This window comes from Nicotiana attenuata, unplaced genomic scaffold, assembly GCF_001879085.1.
Source record: "Nicotiana attenuata strain UT unplaced genomic scaffold, NIATTr2, whole genome shotgun sequence".
Lineage (NCBI taxonomy): Eukaryota > Viridiplantae > Streptophyta > Magnoliopsida > Solanales > Solanaceae > Nicotiana > Nicotiana attenuata.
The window spans coordinates 478,086-495,335 of NW_017670675.1; the positions used below are offsets into that span (position 1 = coordinate 478,086).

Consider the following 17,250-nt stretch of genomic DNA (forward strand, 5'->3'; position numbering starts at 1 on the left):
TGGGCCTTAATCTTATGATAAAGGATTAGTTACCTCCTATAGCAAAGGTTGATACCTTATTTATTTTAAATAAATACCCTTTTAAAAAATTATATTCCATAGCTACCTTTTGATTTTTATAGCAAATATCTATTTATGGTCACCTCCTACTCTTAAGCCATAAAATACGCCTTGTATTATTTTTCTCTCTCCATTCAAATTTCTCGTATCCCCTACCCCATATCTATTCTCCCGCTCTCTCTCATCTTCCATCTTTATCTTAATACCAGAACTCTCCGGCAAAGCATCAGAATTAGAGTTTCCCGGCGAAGACTCTGCTTCAACCTCACCACCGCCGAAGACTCTGCTTCAGAATTAGAGTTTTCCGGCGAAGAATTACTGATGCTGCTTCAACCTCACCGTCGCCGCTGAGCAACTTGAATTTTCTTGAACTCCGTCAAGCCTCCTAGGATCTCAAATTCAAGTTGCACAAACTTTGGAAAACTCCGTCGCATGCTACAATTCCAAGAAAAACTACTTTATAAGCAAGGAAAGTTGCAATCTTTATCTATTTAGAAGTTTCAAAACGAGTGAATTTTTTTAAATAGAAGCTAAAAATGCCAGAATATAATTTAATATAAATTGTAAAGAATAGGTTTTTTGAAGCATACCGTGAGGGTATTATGGTAACAGGAACAGTGGCGTTTCGAGTCAGAATCGCGGCCCTCTCGACGAGACGACATTAGGGTTGTTCTTGAACGAAGACGACGGAGTTTGGGGCTGAGCATTTCAATGTATTTCAATGTATCTCGCTGTATTTTTATGTATTCATTATATTCATTGTCTTTTTTTTTATTGTATTTCAATGTATCTCGTTGTATTCCATGTATTTCATTGTATTCATTGTCTCGTTGTATTCAATGAATGTTTTCATATATTTTTTTTAATTAATATAATTTATGTATTCAGATGTATATATGTATTCAAATTGCTCTGTTTTTGTTATATTTATCGGCTGGGAAAAATATTCAGCATATTTTCTCTGAAGATTGCTATGTTTTTGGGGTGTTTTTCGGTTGAGAATCATTTTTATAACTGGAAATACAAATTTTGTGTGTTATAATTGAGTTTGTTGAGTTATATTAGGAGTCTATTATGTTAATTGATTCATTTTCCATTTAAAAACAGCTGAATAGACCATGAATTGCACTATTTACGTTACTGTATTCACAAATACATATCGTGAATACAGTCGAATACAATAATCTGTCTAGCTGTAATCCCCTATTTCACGCCGTGAATACAGTCGAATACAAAAATCTGTCTAGTAATAATCTCATGTTTCACGCCTAGAAATGCTATTGTATTCATGAATACAGTAGCTTAAATACATCGAATACACTCTAAAAAACCTGAAAACATAGTTATAGGAAATAATATAGTAAATAGTAGCTACAACTAGCTAATAACCACTAATTAGTGGTTTCTGAAAGTTTCTCTATGATAAATGCCCAAGAAAGTTCCAATTGACACTATTCATGTCATTTCCCTGTTGTTCTTGCTATAAAATTTGATCCACATGAACTAGTTTAACTATGATACCAAGGCAATATAAGAAGAAACAACAACTAAGGTAGGAAAGTTACTACAAGTGGTGAAAGAAAAACTATAAATTGTTAGTAACTTTCCTTCTTTATGTTATAGTTTTCCGGAGTGGCGAGTTCAGAATTTATACTCTATGAGCTCAATATTTAAGGTTCTTAGCATTGAAGCCATTATATTTTTAAAGTTACGAGTGGGGAAGAAAATCAGAAATAGCCTAATTTGCAACTGCATATTGAAAATTAGTTACGTTTCAAAAGTAATCGAAATTTAGCCATTTTTCATGTAATAGTAAAATCCGAACAAAAACATCGTTAAAATTAGGAAATTCAAGCATAATATGTTTGAGTTCAAATTTTTTACATATGAGATTCCAGCATAATATCCTGGAATTTCATAATGTGCCGGAGTTTCAATATAATATGCTAGAAGTTTATATGCAGGAGCTCCATAATCCAGCATGTTGTTGGGCTTAAACGGCCCAATGACACTCTTAACATGGTGTGATATTGTCCGCTTTGGGCCAAGCCCGCACGGTTTTTCCCAAAAGGCCTCACACCATTAAGAGATCCCTACACCTTATATGTAGACTCCCAATCTTTTCAGCTACCAATGTGGAACTTTGTTCGCACACCCAACAATCTCCCCCTCGAACTAAGTTCCACGTGGCCCATTACCACGATCCACGGGTCAATTTTAGAGATTACTGTGTGTCACCCACATTGTTAGAGTATTATGGCAACCGAAGCCCGCAACTAGCTTTTTCTTGTGTACGTGCCGCCTCGCACCATCACTCCGCCATCTCCATACTCGTCCCACTGAACCTGGGCTCTGATACCAGTTGTTGGGCTTAAACGGCCCAATGACACTCTTAACATGGTATGATATTGTCCGCTTTGGGCCAAGCCCGCACGGTTTTTCCCAAAAGGCCTCACACCATTAAGAGATCCCTACACCTTATATGTAGACTCCCAATCTTTTCAGCTACCAATGTGGAACTTTGTTCGCACACCCAACAATTATGTTGGAACTTTCCGTGTTTCAGCTACGGTATATTTGTCCAGGTTTTACCTCCGCACAAATAATGACTATGCAAAGACTGGTTATTTTTCAATTTCTAGTCCGAAAATTGGCTACCATGTGCTATTTTTACGTTCATATCTACTATTTATTATATTTTTAATAAAATTTTACGCATAAATATATGTTGCGCGCCGAAAGTACCCACCGTTTCTTTTTCCAGTACAAATCGATTTGTTATTGTGTTTGGTACAGAGCTGAGATCAGAACATTGTTAAGTACTGCCAGTAAAACAAGATCCATTCATTTACCAGACTCTCTCTCACACACATAAAATTGGGAGAAATTCAAAAATAACCAGATTTACAAGTGGTCATTCAAAAATAGTTATAGTTTCAAAGGTAATCGAAATTTAGCCACTTTTCATGTAAAGATAAATTTGAACGAAAATACTGTTCAAAATCCGGAAAATACTCCAGCATAATATATTGGAGTTGTATACTAGAACTCCAGTATATTATAATGGAGTTCCAGCATAAGTATACTAGAACTCCAGCATATTATGATGGAGTTTCAGCACAAGTATACTGGAACTCCAACATAATATACTGGAGTTCCAGTATAATATACCAGTCCAATATAATATGCTGAAAGTTCATACACAGGTGCTCTAATCTCCAGTATATTATGTTGGAACTTTTCGCGTGTTGCAGTTCCAACATAATATGCTGGAAGTTCTTACGCAAGTGCACCAATCTCCAGTATATTATGCTGGACCGATCCCTGTTGCAGCAAAATAGTGGCTATTTTTTAATGACTTTGCAAACGCCGGCTATTTTTGAATGATCAATCAGAAAACTGGCTAGCCCGTTTTATTTTAACCATAGAATTACCAAACACAGGAGTGAGTAGTAACCAATCAAAAAGACAACATTAAAGAAACTCATAAAGATTAAGTACAAATAGAAAATTTTCAACCAGTAGTACTAGTTGAATATCTTGAGAAATCTATAAAAAAAAAAATTAAAGAAAAATCTACATGGAGAAACATAGACCACAACTACTACTACAACTTTCCAATTGAACAAACATACAAAACTTACAAGGCTACCATGTAATCGAGCTGGCCCATCACAGACTGCCACGTGTCAAAAACCCACTTAATCCCCTAGATTTCATTGGATGAGATTAGATTCCATCACTGTCATCTAAATTCATATATTTCCCCTCCACCTTTCATTTCCCTTAGCTTCACTTCTTTCAAAGAACTGTAGTTTCTGCTGAAGTTATCAAAAAAATGGCAGCAGAAATGGCTTTACTAAAACCAATTACCAAATTCAACACCTTTAACACCACCACCACTTCACGGCTGAGCAACCGCAGACTGCCGTTCACAGTGAGAATGTCAGCCACCACAACTCCACCAACTTCAAAACCAACCAAGAAAGCTCAGAAACAAGGAATTAAGGAGTCCCTTTTGACACCAAGATTTTACACAACTGATTTTGATGAAATGGAGACACTTTTCAACACTGAGATCAACAAGAATTTGAATGAAGCTGAGTTTGAGGCTCTCTTGCAGGAATTCAAGACTGATTATAACCAGACTCACTTTGTTAGGAACAAGGAGTTTAAAGAAGCTGCTGATAAAATTCAGGGACCTCTTAGGCAAATTTTTGTTGAATTCTTGGAAAGGTCTTGCACTGCTGAGTTCTCTGGTTTTCTTCTCTACAAGGAGCTTGGAAGGAGGCTCAAGGTTTGTGTTTCTTGTTCCTTTACTCCTGTTTTTACTGTAGTCAATGGGATTCTTGAGACTTTTTGTGTTTTTTGTGAAAATGTTAGTATAATTATTTGGTTCAAGTGGTCTGAGCTTGTCTAGGTAGCTTTTTAGCTTCTGTTAAAGTGAAATTTGAATGTCTTCCAATTATAAGTGTTATTCTAAGTTATAGTTTGATTTCTAGAATGAAAAATCAAGTGGTAGATGATTTGCTCATAGCATTCTCTCTAACACCAGCTTCTGATAAGAAAAAGTAGACAAGCACATTTCTTTAATAAGGTAAAAAAAGTAGCTTCTGTTTGATATGCAATGAGAGTAACCCTCCACAATGCTGTAGTTGATTTTGAGCAGCTTATATCAGTAGCTATTTATGTTCCTGTTCACTTATTATTATCTTCTTGCTTGTCAACCAATAAAAGTGCAACCCCTCCCCCAAAAAGAAAAAGGGAAAAAATTAAGGTTTGTGCTTTTTACTCTACTAGCAAAGTTTGTGCCGAAAATAGCCTTTCTATGTTCATAAGATAGGGGTAAGGTCGCGTACACACTACTCTACGCAGACCCCACTTGTGGGATTACACTGGTTTGTTGTTGTTGTTGTTGTACTCTACTAGCAAAGTTTACTTCTGTTGTGCTGTGTTCAATCTTCACAATGGAGACTTTAATCATGGTTACAGAACTAATAAAATAGGTAGTTCATTGCCAATAATGAATAGCTCCGCTTTTGTTCCCATAACCAACTAACACTTGGATTGTTTATGCAGAAAACTAATCCCGTCGTTGCAGAGATTTTCTCCCTTATGTCCAGGGATGAAGCTCGCCATGCTGGGTAAGCTCATGTTGTTACTCTCTCTTTGGGCATGGTTCATGAGGAATATTAAAATTACTTAGAATTTACGAGTACTGAGAAGGTTTGGCTGGTCGGGATTTTGCAGGTTTTTGAACAAGGGTTTATCTGATTTCAATTTGGCATTGGACTTGGGTTTTTTGACAAAAGCGAGAAAATACACTTTCTTCAAGCCAAAGTTCATCTTCTATGCAACTTACTTGTCTGAGAAAATTGGATACTGGAGGTACATTACCATATACAGGCATCTCAAGGCCAATCCTGAGTACACATGTTATCCAATTTTCAAGTACTTTGAGAACTGGTGCCAAGACGAGAACCGCCACGGTGATTTCTTCTCTGCTTTGATGAAAGCACAGCCTCAGTTCCTCAATGACTGGAAGGCAAAGTTGTGGTCTCGCTTCTTCTGCCTTTCGGTAACCACCTGCATTTGAATATCCTTTCATTATGATTAGCCAACTGAAAGGCTTTCGCATTTCCTTCTACATAGAGATTGTTTCACCTGTTTGACAATAATCTTACTAATGTTTTGACTAATAAAATGCAGGTTTATGTCACAATGTACTTGAATGACTGCCAAAGAACAGATTTCTATGAAGGCATTGGGCTTAACACCAAAGAATTTGACATGCATGTCATCATTGAGGTATGTTCTTTGCTTGATTTTTAGCAATTCTGTATGTTCTACTTTTTACTGCACTTGTTCGTATAGAAATCTTTAGGATGCCAGTTCATACACATTTTGTTAAAGAAAAAAACCTAAATTAAACTTGCATTTTTTGGCCTGCCTAGTATCTGCTAAGTTTGTAGCTCGGTTTACCGAGTAAATTGTTGTATGCAGTAAAATTGGTAAACTGTTAGGTTTTAACATTGTTGCCTTTCTTCTTCTGGGTCATAGGCATAGTATATTCACTAAGCTCTTCCAAAATCTTATCTTGTGCAGACAAACCGCACAACAGCAAGGATTTTCCCTGCTGTCCTTGACGTTGAGAACCCAGAATTCAAGAGGAAGTTGGACAGGATGGTGGAGATTAACCAAAAATTACTTGCTGTTGGGGAGACTGATGACATTCCACTGGTGAAGAATTTCAAAAGGATCCCTCTGATTGCAGCTCTGGCTTCTGAGTTATTGGCTGCATATCTCATGAAACCCATTGAGTCAGGTTCAGTTGATTTTGCAGAGTTTGAACCACAACTCGTCTACTAATTTCCTTTTCCCTCGTGACTTTGTGAAAAAACAGAAATCAGTTCTTTTCACATAGAGGTGCATGTTCATTGTTGTAAGTTATATAGTGTATTCAAGAAACACTCACTCTCCTGCATAGAGGACACTCCCTTGTATTATCTTGATAAATCTAGAATGAATTTCTTGTGAGTACATCATTATGTTTTCATCTTGACTGTTCTCAGTTATTAGTCGTTCTTCAATTGACAACGGTTTTCTTCTTAGATTTGTATACTGTTTTGTGCAAAAAGAAAAAGGAAGACTTGAACATAAGGATCTGCAGATAAATTATCGACACAACACCAGATATTCTAGCATGTACTAAGAGATTTGCAGCTGTAAAGCTAACACATGCTAATTCCATTGTAAACTTCCTAATAACTAAGCACATACTCTATTCCATTTCCATATATGAACAAGAGTGGTGAAATTTCAGAATTTGTTGAGGTTATGGAATCTCTTCTATTTGCAGCCATCAGTGAACCTTTTACTATGGCTAACTGACTAGTGAACTCATCTCTATTTTCTAAACCTAAACACGAATTCATCTATGCTCGAAAATCTAGTGACTTTATCAAATAAAATACCTATAAATACTCCTGCAAATGCCATCTTTATCAACAATCTGTTGAGGAAAATGGAATTAAAGGGGTAGAGAGTTACCATCATCTGATCCCCTCGGCGAGACATGCGATTTACATGTTGACCAGCGAAAATTGGTTATATTAGTTAATCATAATTAAGCTATAAAGTGCGAACACGTGTCATGTATTTATTGATTGAGTTAAACACGAGTACGTTTTTTCAAGATCCATATCCTTTGTCGTCAGGTGGTGCTGCAATCATGAAGCTAATCCCCTCGGTTGAAGCAAACACCTCAAAGCAAGAAACTGCTGTGAAACCATGCTTGGAAAGGGGGAAAAAAGGAATACTCAACTCTCAGAAAAAGTTTTGGGTTGAAAATAGAAATCAAATAATTAAATGACGCTGACAATCAAGAAAATAACAAAAGGAATTAGCCATATTCTCAATGTCATTTGGTTGTGCTATTATAATTATACCTATAATGGTTTCACAAAATATTACCACTATTTAGCTCTGTTGAATTGTCCCTGGAACCCCACTATCCTTCTCAGATCTCATTTATTTGTTATTGTATAACACACTAGCATTGTTTAGGGGGGACTTTGTTCGTCCCCGTTGTTTAGCCCTTTTGAAGGAGGATGGTGGCAGTAGGTTTGAGGACACCAAAAATAGACTAACCACGATAATCCTCTCAAATTAAAGAGGAATTTTCGGAAACCACTATAGTTTAGTAGCTATTAACTTCATATAGCTACCATATACATATTTACTTCCTATAGCTAATATTTCGTTGCTACCGGACTGTATTCGCGTTACTGTATTCATGAATACAGTCGCGGAATTTCCCAAATAAGTAGGGAGTCCAATTGTTTAATAACGGAAAGAGGATCAATTAGCGTGTATCTCTCCTAATTTAACTCAACAAGATCAATTCTACAAAGTTCGTTGCTATTGTGTTGTATTCCAAGTATTCGCGCGACTGTATTTATAAATACAGTGAAGTAATCCGCCTAAAAAATAGGGACCACACTTGTTTAATTCTATATTCCATGTATTTGCGCGACTGTATTTATAAATACAGTGAGGTAATCCGCCCAAAAACAGGGATTACAGATGTTTAATTCTGTATTCCATGTATTCACATGAATGTATTTATAAGTACAGTAAGGTAATCCGCCTAAAAAATAGTGATTACAGGTTTTTAATAACGGAAAGCGCAATACTGAATTATATTCAATTTCACTATATTGAATTGAGTTGTATTCAAACAACAAAAGATCAAGTAGGATGTATACCGTTCTACTTAATTCGACTGTATACATTGTATTCGATTTATCGATATTCATTATTCACTATTATACGTTGTATTCAATTCGACTATATTCAAAATAACAAAAAATCACAAAATTAATGATATTCGACTGTATTGAAAACAAACCTTTGGAATACATCAATATAGGCAAAAATATAATGTATTTATACAAAAATACAATAACTTTTTTGTGTATTTGTACAGAATACAATGCATTTGTATTATTGTATGTGACTCAATAGCGAAGAAGAGAAGAAATTTCGTTGGAGATAGCGTTTTCCGATCAAGAAAAATATTGTATGCATTGTATTAAAACTAAAAATGGAGACGAACAAAAACCCGGCCCTCAAATCTTCTCCAGCGACTCTGCTTCAGATTCCAAAAGCTCAATTCATAGCCATGGCCAAATCTGTTCGCCTACTTTCTCTTTGCTTCAGATCTATTCTCTTCGCTTTAGAAAGTCCACCATCGCCACCAAAAATAGCTGCCTTGATGGAAAAGTAAGAGAGATTTGAGGAAGAAGAGAGAGGATTGAGAATCTTGCTAATAGAGAGGGATAGAAGTAAGAGAGAGAGAGAGAGAGAGAGAGAGAGAGAGAGAGAGAGAGAGAGAGAGAGAGAGAGAGAGAGAGAGACAGAGAACATAACTGACATATTTCACGCCTCAATGGTAGGGTATAAAATAAATACCTATTTTTCTATAAAATAGAAAAGGTAGCTATAAGTAATAATATTTTGAAATTATTTTTGGTTTATAATGAATAGGGTGTAATAGTTTTGTTACACCCCATATTTTCGTACGTGTAAGTACGCCATAAGTAAATTAATGAAAGCTCGGGAATGATATGTTACATCCCGCATTTTCGTACGTTAAAGTTTCGTAGTAAGTTAATCGACGTAAGCTCGGGGATGAGATTATCTTGAGATTATAAGTATTATGTTATTTCAAACAAGTGATAAGTAAATTCGTGAAGGTGAGAGGGTAAGCAAATCGAAGAAAATGAGTTCCGTCGAAGTTTGACAATTTGGGGATAAAATTCGGCCCAAACTATAATACCACGTATTTATAGACTAGTGCCATACAAGCTACTACATGACCATGATAGTAAGGTGTATAAAATATGTTAAAAGCGAGTAGTATTTTGAGTAATTTAAGATAATTCTTAATTATGTGAATAATTGGTAATTATTGATTAATGAGAGATTAGCAAGATAATTAAGAATTTGTTGGATAAGACTACCCCCCCAACGTGGCAGCACCCCATCCCCATTTATGACTCTTAAAACCATTTTGATAAGGTGGCAAGATTTTAGGGCTATGTGGCTAAGCCAGCACATGAAATGGGGCCCGCACCCATTCAATATAAGGCCTCTCTACCTTAGCATATATCAAATGCTATAGTATGGATCTTCAAGAAATCAAAAACGTGAGATTTCCTGGATCTTCAACAATTTAAAACGTGAGATTTTGCAATTATAAGGGAGTACGGTGCAATCCTTCTCAAGAATATCATACGAATTTTTCCCTACTCCAATTTTGTCGTCACGTATTTTATCGCAATTAACGTGTATTAGAGGGATTGCCAAGAGAATCGACTCATGTATGTTAAGGCTATCATTTCTTTCTTTTTGGCATGATTCAAATGATACAAACGAAACGAGCAAACGCACAACTTTCATAAATGACTCTATTCATAGAAGTATTAGAGGTGCCTATGTTCTTGAATTTCCATGTGTCTTATTATTACATCTTCTGTTTATGGGTCTCAATAAAATACGTAAGTTGAAAAAAGTCTACTTCATGATATTACTCAAAGGCATAATGGTCTTATGACATTACAAGGGATTTAATTGACGTACTTCTCATGCATTGCATTCATTTATACATGTACATTGACCCATGACCAGATGACATTATATATGCGTATATATGTATATGAGATTTGAAAAAAGGTTACGGTGTTATATACGCACCACCACCTGATCAGCTGGTATACGTTAATGATTTTTCCACAGTGGCCGAGATGATATGATGGGATGCCCTCAGAGGTTTGATGATGTTATGAACACATGTACATATGCACGACATGATATTCATACGCATATGCATGACACTATAAGTGTTTCATGATTTACAGAGCTATCCAGACTTACAGGTTGAGTCATTTACTCCATGTTTCTTTCATGTCTTATATACTTACTTATGTGCCTTACATACTCGGTACATTATTCGTAACGACGTCCCTTTTTCTTGGGGACGCTACATTTCATGCATGTAGGTCCCGATAGACAGGTTGAGAGTCCTCTAAGTAAGCTACCAGCTCAGCGAAAGATGTTGGTGCGCTCCATTTGCTCCGGAGTTGCTTATTTGGTCAATATGATTAGTACATGTATTTGCTGGTATGGCGGGGCCTGTCCCGACCTTTATGATATTATGTACTCTTAGAGGCTTGTAGACAGATGTCATGTATACAGATACTTGTATGGCCTTGTCGGCCTATGTTTTGATTTTACAAATGATCATGTTGGCCCTATAGGCCCATATGTCACATGTATAAGTCTTATATCAGGTTGGGTCGTCCTAAATAGAGTATTCCCTTATGTTAACTATGGTTAGACCATGACGGCCATTTTGGCCCATTTACCCATGATGATGTAATATGAAAGATACGTTATGTTGGTACTCGGTTGAGTAAGGTACCGGGTGTCCGTCACGGCCCATCGGTTTGGGTCGTGACAAGTTTGCTATAGAAGGCAAAATTTCCCGAATTAAATATATGAGTTTAAGTATATATACATTAGAGTAAGGAATTTTTACAGTATCACATTACCTTTAGTTGTTGTAGCACGTGGCCCATTTTATTTTTATGTCTTGTTTTTAATATTATAAAGACAAAATTATAGAATAATGCATTCCATAAGCTGGCCTTGCAGTATTTTAGACAGTTACAAATTTGCAAATGTGTAGCCAAATATCAATAAGCTTAGATCCGAATTACTTTTTCATTTTTTTGATTCTCTATATCTTTTGGCATGAAACATCCGTGAATTTTCATTCTCCTTTTTCCTCAAGTTTATACATACCTATCACAACTACAAAAACAGACGCAGGAAACCTAAAATTCCATCTCCTTTAATGCTAGTCTTGTTAAATTTCGAATAAAATTTTGTGAGAAATCCGGAGTGGGTGTTGTTTGAACTTATTAGAAATAGTGTAAGTAGGTTGTATACAAAGTTTGAAGTCATTTGATGGAGATTGAACAAGTTTTATACAAGAACTACAAGTGAAAATCGTACAAAAAGTTCGTCAGAGATGCTTATACACTTTTATACAATATTATACACTTTTATACAAAGAGGTACATTATATATATAATTGTATAAAAGTGTATAAAGATGTATAAGTACAATAGTGAAAATATTCGTGATATACTATGTATATAGGTGTAGAAGAAGAAGAAGAAGAAGAAGAAGAAGAAGAAGAAGAAGAAGAAAAAGAAATGTGAGAAATCAACCAAATACCTGTAAATAATGTATCAACCTTGCATACAATAGTGTATAAGTGGTGTTTATACAATATTATACAGTACTCATATAGTAGTATATACTATTATACAAATGAATCCTGTTAATGGAGCTTCATAGGTTCTTCTTCCTTGGGCATCTTCTGAAATTTCACTCACATCTAGTTTAAATCTACTCCAAATCCTTCAAATCTGAGTTTTGAACTCCCCTTGATGATCCCAGTCAATTGGGACAACACCCAATCCAAATAACTAACAAATCGGAAAATATAATTTTTGAATTGAAGCTTCGAACAACCTTTAATGGTGACTTCTATTTTTCAAGTTTGTACTCAACCACTGAGATTAAAATTACATGTGGAATGAGGATAAGATTGAGACAATGCCAACATCTTCTTTCTAGTTTGGTGATCCACCAACCAACCAAGTGAACTTCAGAGTTCTCTCCATTCAAATGGAGGAAGTGATCTTCATATGACTCCAAAAGAATAATTCTTTTATCTAGTGGCTTTTCTTCTCATCTAAATAGTGATTATGAACTTTGAATCTGGAAGGAGAATTGAAGAGGTAGAGAAATTTTGGGGTGCAAAGTCGTGATACAGGGAGAAGAAAAATGAAGGAAAAATAATAATTAAATAGGGTGGACTAACTGGTAAAAAGTAATTTTCAGATTATGTACGACATGGACCATATTAGGTAAGGGCTTCAAACGTGGGCCATTTTCTAATGGGATGTTCGGCTAAGTGAGAAAGAGCGTAATTCCCCCTTAAATGGGGTGGGCTAACTGGTGAAAAGTACTTGAGAAAATGACCCTCTATAGCCCCTCAAAATTTTAATAGCCCATATTTTTCCCTATTGACCCGAAATGTCTATTTTATATATTTTTTGTATAGTGACAGTCTATTTTGTATAGTGACAGTCTATTTAGTATATTTTTTTGTATAGTGACAGTCTATTGTATATAAATTATACAGTGACAACCTATTTTGTACAATTTTTGTATAGTGACAGTCTATTTTGTATAATGACAGTGTATTGTATATAAATTGTATATTGACAATCTATTTAGTATATATTTTGTATAGTGACAATATATTTTGTATAATAACAGTCTATTTAGTATATTTTTTGTATAATGACAGTCTATTTTGTATAGTGACAGTCTATTATATATAAATTGTACAGTGACAGTCTATTTTGTATATTTTTGTATGCTGACAATCTATTTTGTATATATTTTATATAGTGACAGTCTATTGTATATAGATTATATAATGACAGTCTATTTAGTATATTTTTTTATATAGTGACAATCTATTTTGTATATAATTTGTATAGTGAAGACTATATATTTTTTAAATAATGATGCAACCATGTTTTGCACACGTTGATGCTCCACCAGTGAGTTCAACAAATTTAATGTATGTTATTTTCATACCCAACTCCTCTATTTAGGGAATTTCTTGAAAGAAAATGACACCAAATGCCACACTTGCATTTTAGCGATTGATAATTCTTTTTTTTTTTTTACATAAAGGATTTTCGCCATGCAAAGAAATGCTTATATATATATATATATATATATATATATATATTGAAAGTAGGCATGCTCGTGATAGTGAAGGGTAAATTTCACAAATGATCATATAATTATAATTTTTTTATCAAAGTCATACAACTATGTTTTCTCACATAAAAATCATAAAAACTGCTAATAACTCACACAAAAATATAATGACCGAAAAATATAACTTTTCGATATCATTTTTAATTTTATTTTTCAGTCTAACAAATAATAACCAAATTATTATTTGTTATTTGTGTGGAACAAACTTAAGAAGCTGAAAGGGGCCCTGAAGCAAATGAATTAGGAAGAGTTCAGTGGAATTGAAAATAAGATACAAGATGCTAGGGGGAGATTAGAAAATATACAAAGTCAAATGAATATCCCAGGCCAAGATGATGAGCAAATTGCATTTGAAAGAACTACTAAATTAGAACTGAAAAATAGTTGATGGTGGAGGAAAGCATCATGAAACAAAAGTGTAGGCTACAATGGCTTAATCTGGGGGATTCTAATACAGCTTTCTACCATGCTTGCATGAAAAACAGGCAAGCAAGGAAGAGATTAATCACTAGTACTGGGCATATACTACAGAATTCAGCTGTGGTGGAGGCATAAATCCTAAGCTTCTATAGGGGGCTGCTTGGTACTGCAGCAGCACGGTTACCAGTTATCAATCCACAGATTATGCAGAATGGGCATGTACTGAGTAGGAGGCAACAATTACAGTTAATTAGACCTGTCAGCATAGAAGAAGTGAAGCAAGCTATAATGGGCATTGATGAAAGCAAGGCACCAGGGTGTGATGAGTACAATTTGTTGGACTTTAAGCCATTGGGCTTTAAAGTAGAAGAAGTGTGAATTGGAAATGGAGGGAAATAAAATGGAGGGAAATTGAAAATTTGAAGAAGTGAACTTTTGTCTTGCACTTTGTCCCTCATTGGTGAGGGACAACCACATTTGTGTGCTTATATATAGAATCACTTCTTAAAGCTCATAAAAGGAGTTGAAGAGAATGAACCCTCGCGCCGTCGTCGTCGCTCGCTCGGCTCGGCTTCGGCTTCAGATTCGGCTTCAGATTCGGCTTCGGATTTGGATTTGGATTTGGATTTGTCAAATCGATCGATAAGATTATTTTTGGACAAAATTTATTTAATTATTTAATAATTAATTAAATGCCAAATCACTGCTGAAAATACGCCAGAACCCTGCTGTTGAAGGTTCAGAAAGCCCCTCTGACCGCGGTTCTGCCGCGACCGCGGCAGAACCGCGGCAGGCAGGTTCAGAAGGCCCCTCTAACCGCGGCAGGCAGCGTATTCTTCTGAAAATGCACCTTTTCCAGACACCTCTTTTGATAATTGCCTATAAATTCTGAGGCAAGACTCCATTTTCAAAACACGAAAAACACTCCAGAACTTCTTTCTTTCTGAATATACTGCATCCTAATTCGCAGTCTCTCTCTCTCAAATTCGTAAGTGTGATTTTGCTCCGTTCTTTGAGTTCGTTGGTATCCTGCAGTTTGTATTGCCACTGTTGCAGGAAGGTTTATTCCGTTTTATCCTGGGAGGATTTAATCCATTACCTTGGCAACGTGTGAGGGGGTTAAAATTCCTTAAGGACACACAAGAAAATTGTGGACTCGGAATATTTCTTAAACTCTTCTGTTTTTCCAGTGTCTTTTATTTTTCTAACAGTTTTGTCTGATTTTTGGTTTAACACAGTAACGCTCACAAGCTTAAGGAATTTTGATACTAACGTTTCTATGTTAAAACATATATTAAACTTTATTCATATTTTGTATACTGTTTTGGAGACTAAAGCCTTGTTGCTTTCTACTCCAATAATTCTTTCTGTCCGGTTTAAAGTACATAAAAACTTTGCCGGAATAATAAACGTACGGGTTTGAAGTATATAAAAACTTCAGCATTGTTACGTGTTGTATGTTTGGTTTGATATTCAGTTTGAAGATATCAAAACTTCACTGATTTAACAAAGTTCTGTATTGTTTTCAACTTTACAGAAATATGACGAATGAAAACCAAACTAATGGAAGTGTTGCGGGAACGGGTGCTACTGTTACGAGTGCTGCTGCCTCGTCAAGCCGTTCTACTCCTGCTCATGCTATGGCACCGGCAGAAAAACCCGGAAAGTTTTCCGGTATTGACTTCAAACGCTGGCAAATGAAGATGCTCTTCTATCTTACTACGTTGAGTTTGCAACGTTTCATCAAGGAGGATCCTCCGGTCATGGCTGAAAATACTCCGGATGATGAACGACTTGTTGTAACTGAAGCATGGAAACATTCTGATTTCCTGTGCAAAAATTACATTTTGAGTTGTTTGGAAGATGGCTTGTACAATGTCTATAGTGTCATGGAAACTTCAAAAGCGTTATGGAATGCGCTTGAGAAGAAGTACAAGACTGAGGATGCCGGACTTAAGAAATTCGTGGCTGCAAGGTTCTTGGATTTCAAGATGATTGACACTAGGTCGGTCATAACTCAAGTCCAAGAACTACAAGTCATTGTACATGACCTCCTTGCTGAAGGTATGACCCAAATCAATAATTTTAATAATAAGATTTATCTTATTATTAATAATGAATTTGTTATTGAAGGTATGGTCATAAATGAGGCCTTTCAAGTCGCTGCTTTCATTGAGAAGTTACCTCCACTCTGGAAGGATTTTAAGAACTATCTTAAACACAAACGGAAGGAAATGACACTAGAAGACTTGATTGTTCGTTTGAGGATAGAAGAGGACAACAAAAATGCTGAAAAGAAGTCACGTGGACACTCGACAATAATGGGGGCAAACATTGTTGAGGAGGCACCACAAAATAAAAAGAGGAAGAAAGCTTCTGGACCAAAGAATTACCCAAGTAAGAAGAAGTTCAAGGGTAATTGCCACAACTGTGGAAAATCTGGGCATAAGGCAGTGGATTGTCGTGCGCCAAATAATGATAAGAAAAAAAAGAATCAAGCCAACATGGTTGAAGATGAAATGGAAGACTTGTGTACCATGTTGTCTGAATGCAATTTGGTAGGAAATCCAAAAGAATGGTGGATAGATTTCTGGAGCCACCTGCCATGTTTGTTGCTAACAAGGAGTTATTTTCTTCTTATGCCGCGCAGGTCCCGACGAGACAATCTTCATGGGAAATTCATCTACGGCCAAATTGAAGGAGTTGGCAAGATTGCGTTGAAGATGACGTCGGGAAAATAGTGACTCTAACCAAGTCCTCCATGTTCCAGAAATTCGCAAGAATCTTGTGTCTACCTCACTTCTTGTCAAGAAAATGGATTCAAATGTATTTTTTGTTTCTAATAGTGTTGTACTAAGTAAGAACGATTTGTATGTAGGAAAAGGTTACCTAAATGAGGGCCTTTTTAAGCTAAATGTAATAGCAGTTCCTATCAATAAAGTGAATGCTTCTTCTTACTTGCTTGAGTCAAACACTTTATGGCATTCACATTTAGGTCACGTAAACTTCAAAACATTGCGAAAGATGATAAATGTAGAAGTATTCCAAAATTTGATTGCATTAATTCCAAATGTCAAATATGTGTGGAATCAAAGTAATGCTAAGCATCCTTATAAGTCCGTTGAAAGGAATTCAAGTCTTTAGACTTAATTCACACAGATATGTGCGACATGAAGTCACACCATCTCGCAGTGGGAAAAAAGTATTTTATTACTTTTATTGACGATAGCACGAGAATACTGCTATGTTTATTTACTTAATAGTAAAGATGAGGCAATTGATGCTTTCAATCAATACAAGAGTGAAGTTGAAACGCAACTAAAAAAAGATCAAAAT

General features: G+C 35.7%; 1 protein-coding gene across 1 annotated transcript; it reads left to right on the forward strand.

Annotated features, from left to right (window-relative positions):
- Positions 1-3,840: 3,840 nt before the first annotated feature.
- On the forward strand, positions 3,841-6,619 carry LOC109242165 (magnesium-protoporphyrin IX monomethyl ester [oxidative] cyclase, chloroplastic). Its single transcript, XM_019409008.1, has 5 exons — positions 3,841-4,357; positions 5,140-5,204; positions 5,311-5,638; positions 5,770-5,868; positions 6,166-6,619. The coding sequence occupies exons 1-5, from the start codon at positions 3,899-3,901 to the stop codon at positions 6,427-6,429; spliced, it is 1,215 nt and encodes a 404-aa protein (XP_019264553.1). The 5' UTR covers positions 3,841-3,898; the 3' UTR covers positions 6,430-6,619.
- Positions 6,620-17,250: the final 10,631 nt, after the last annotated feature.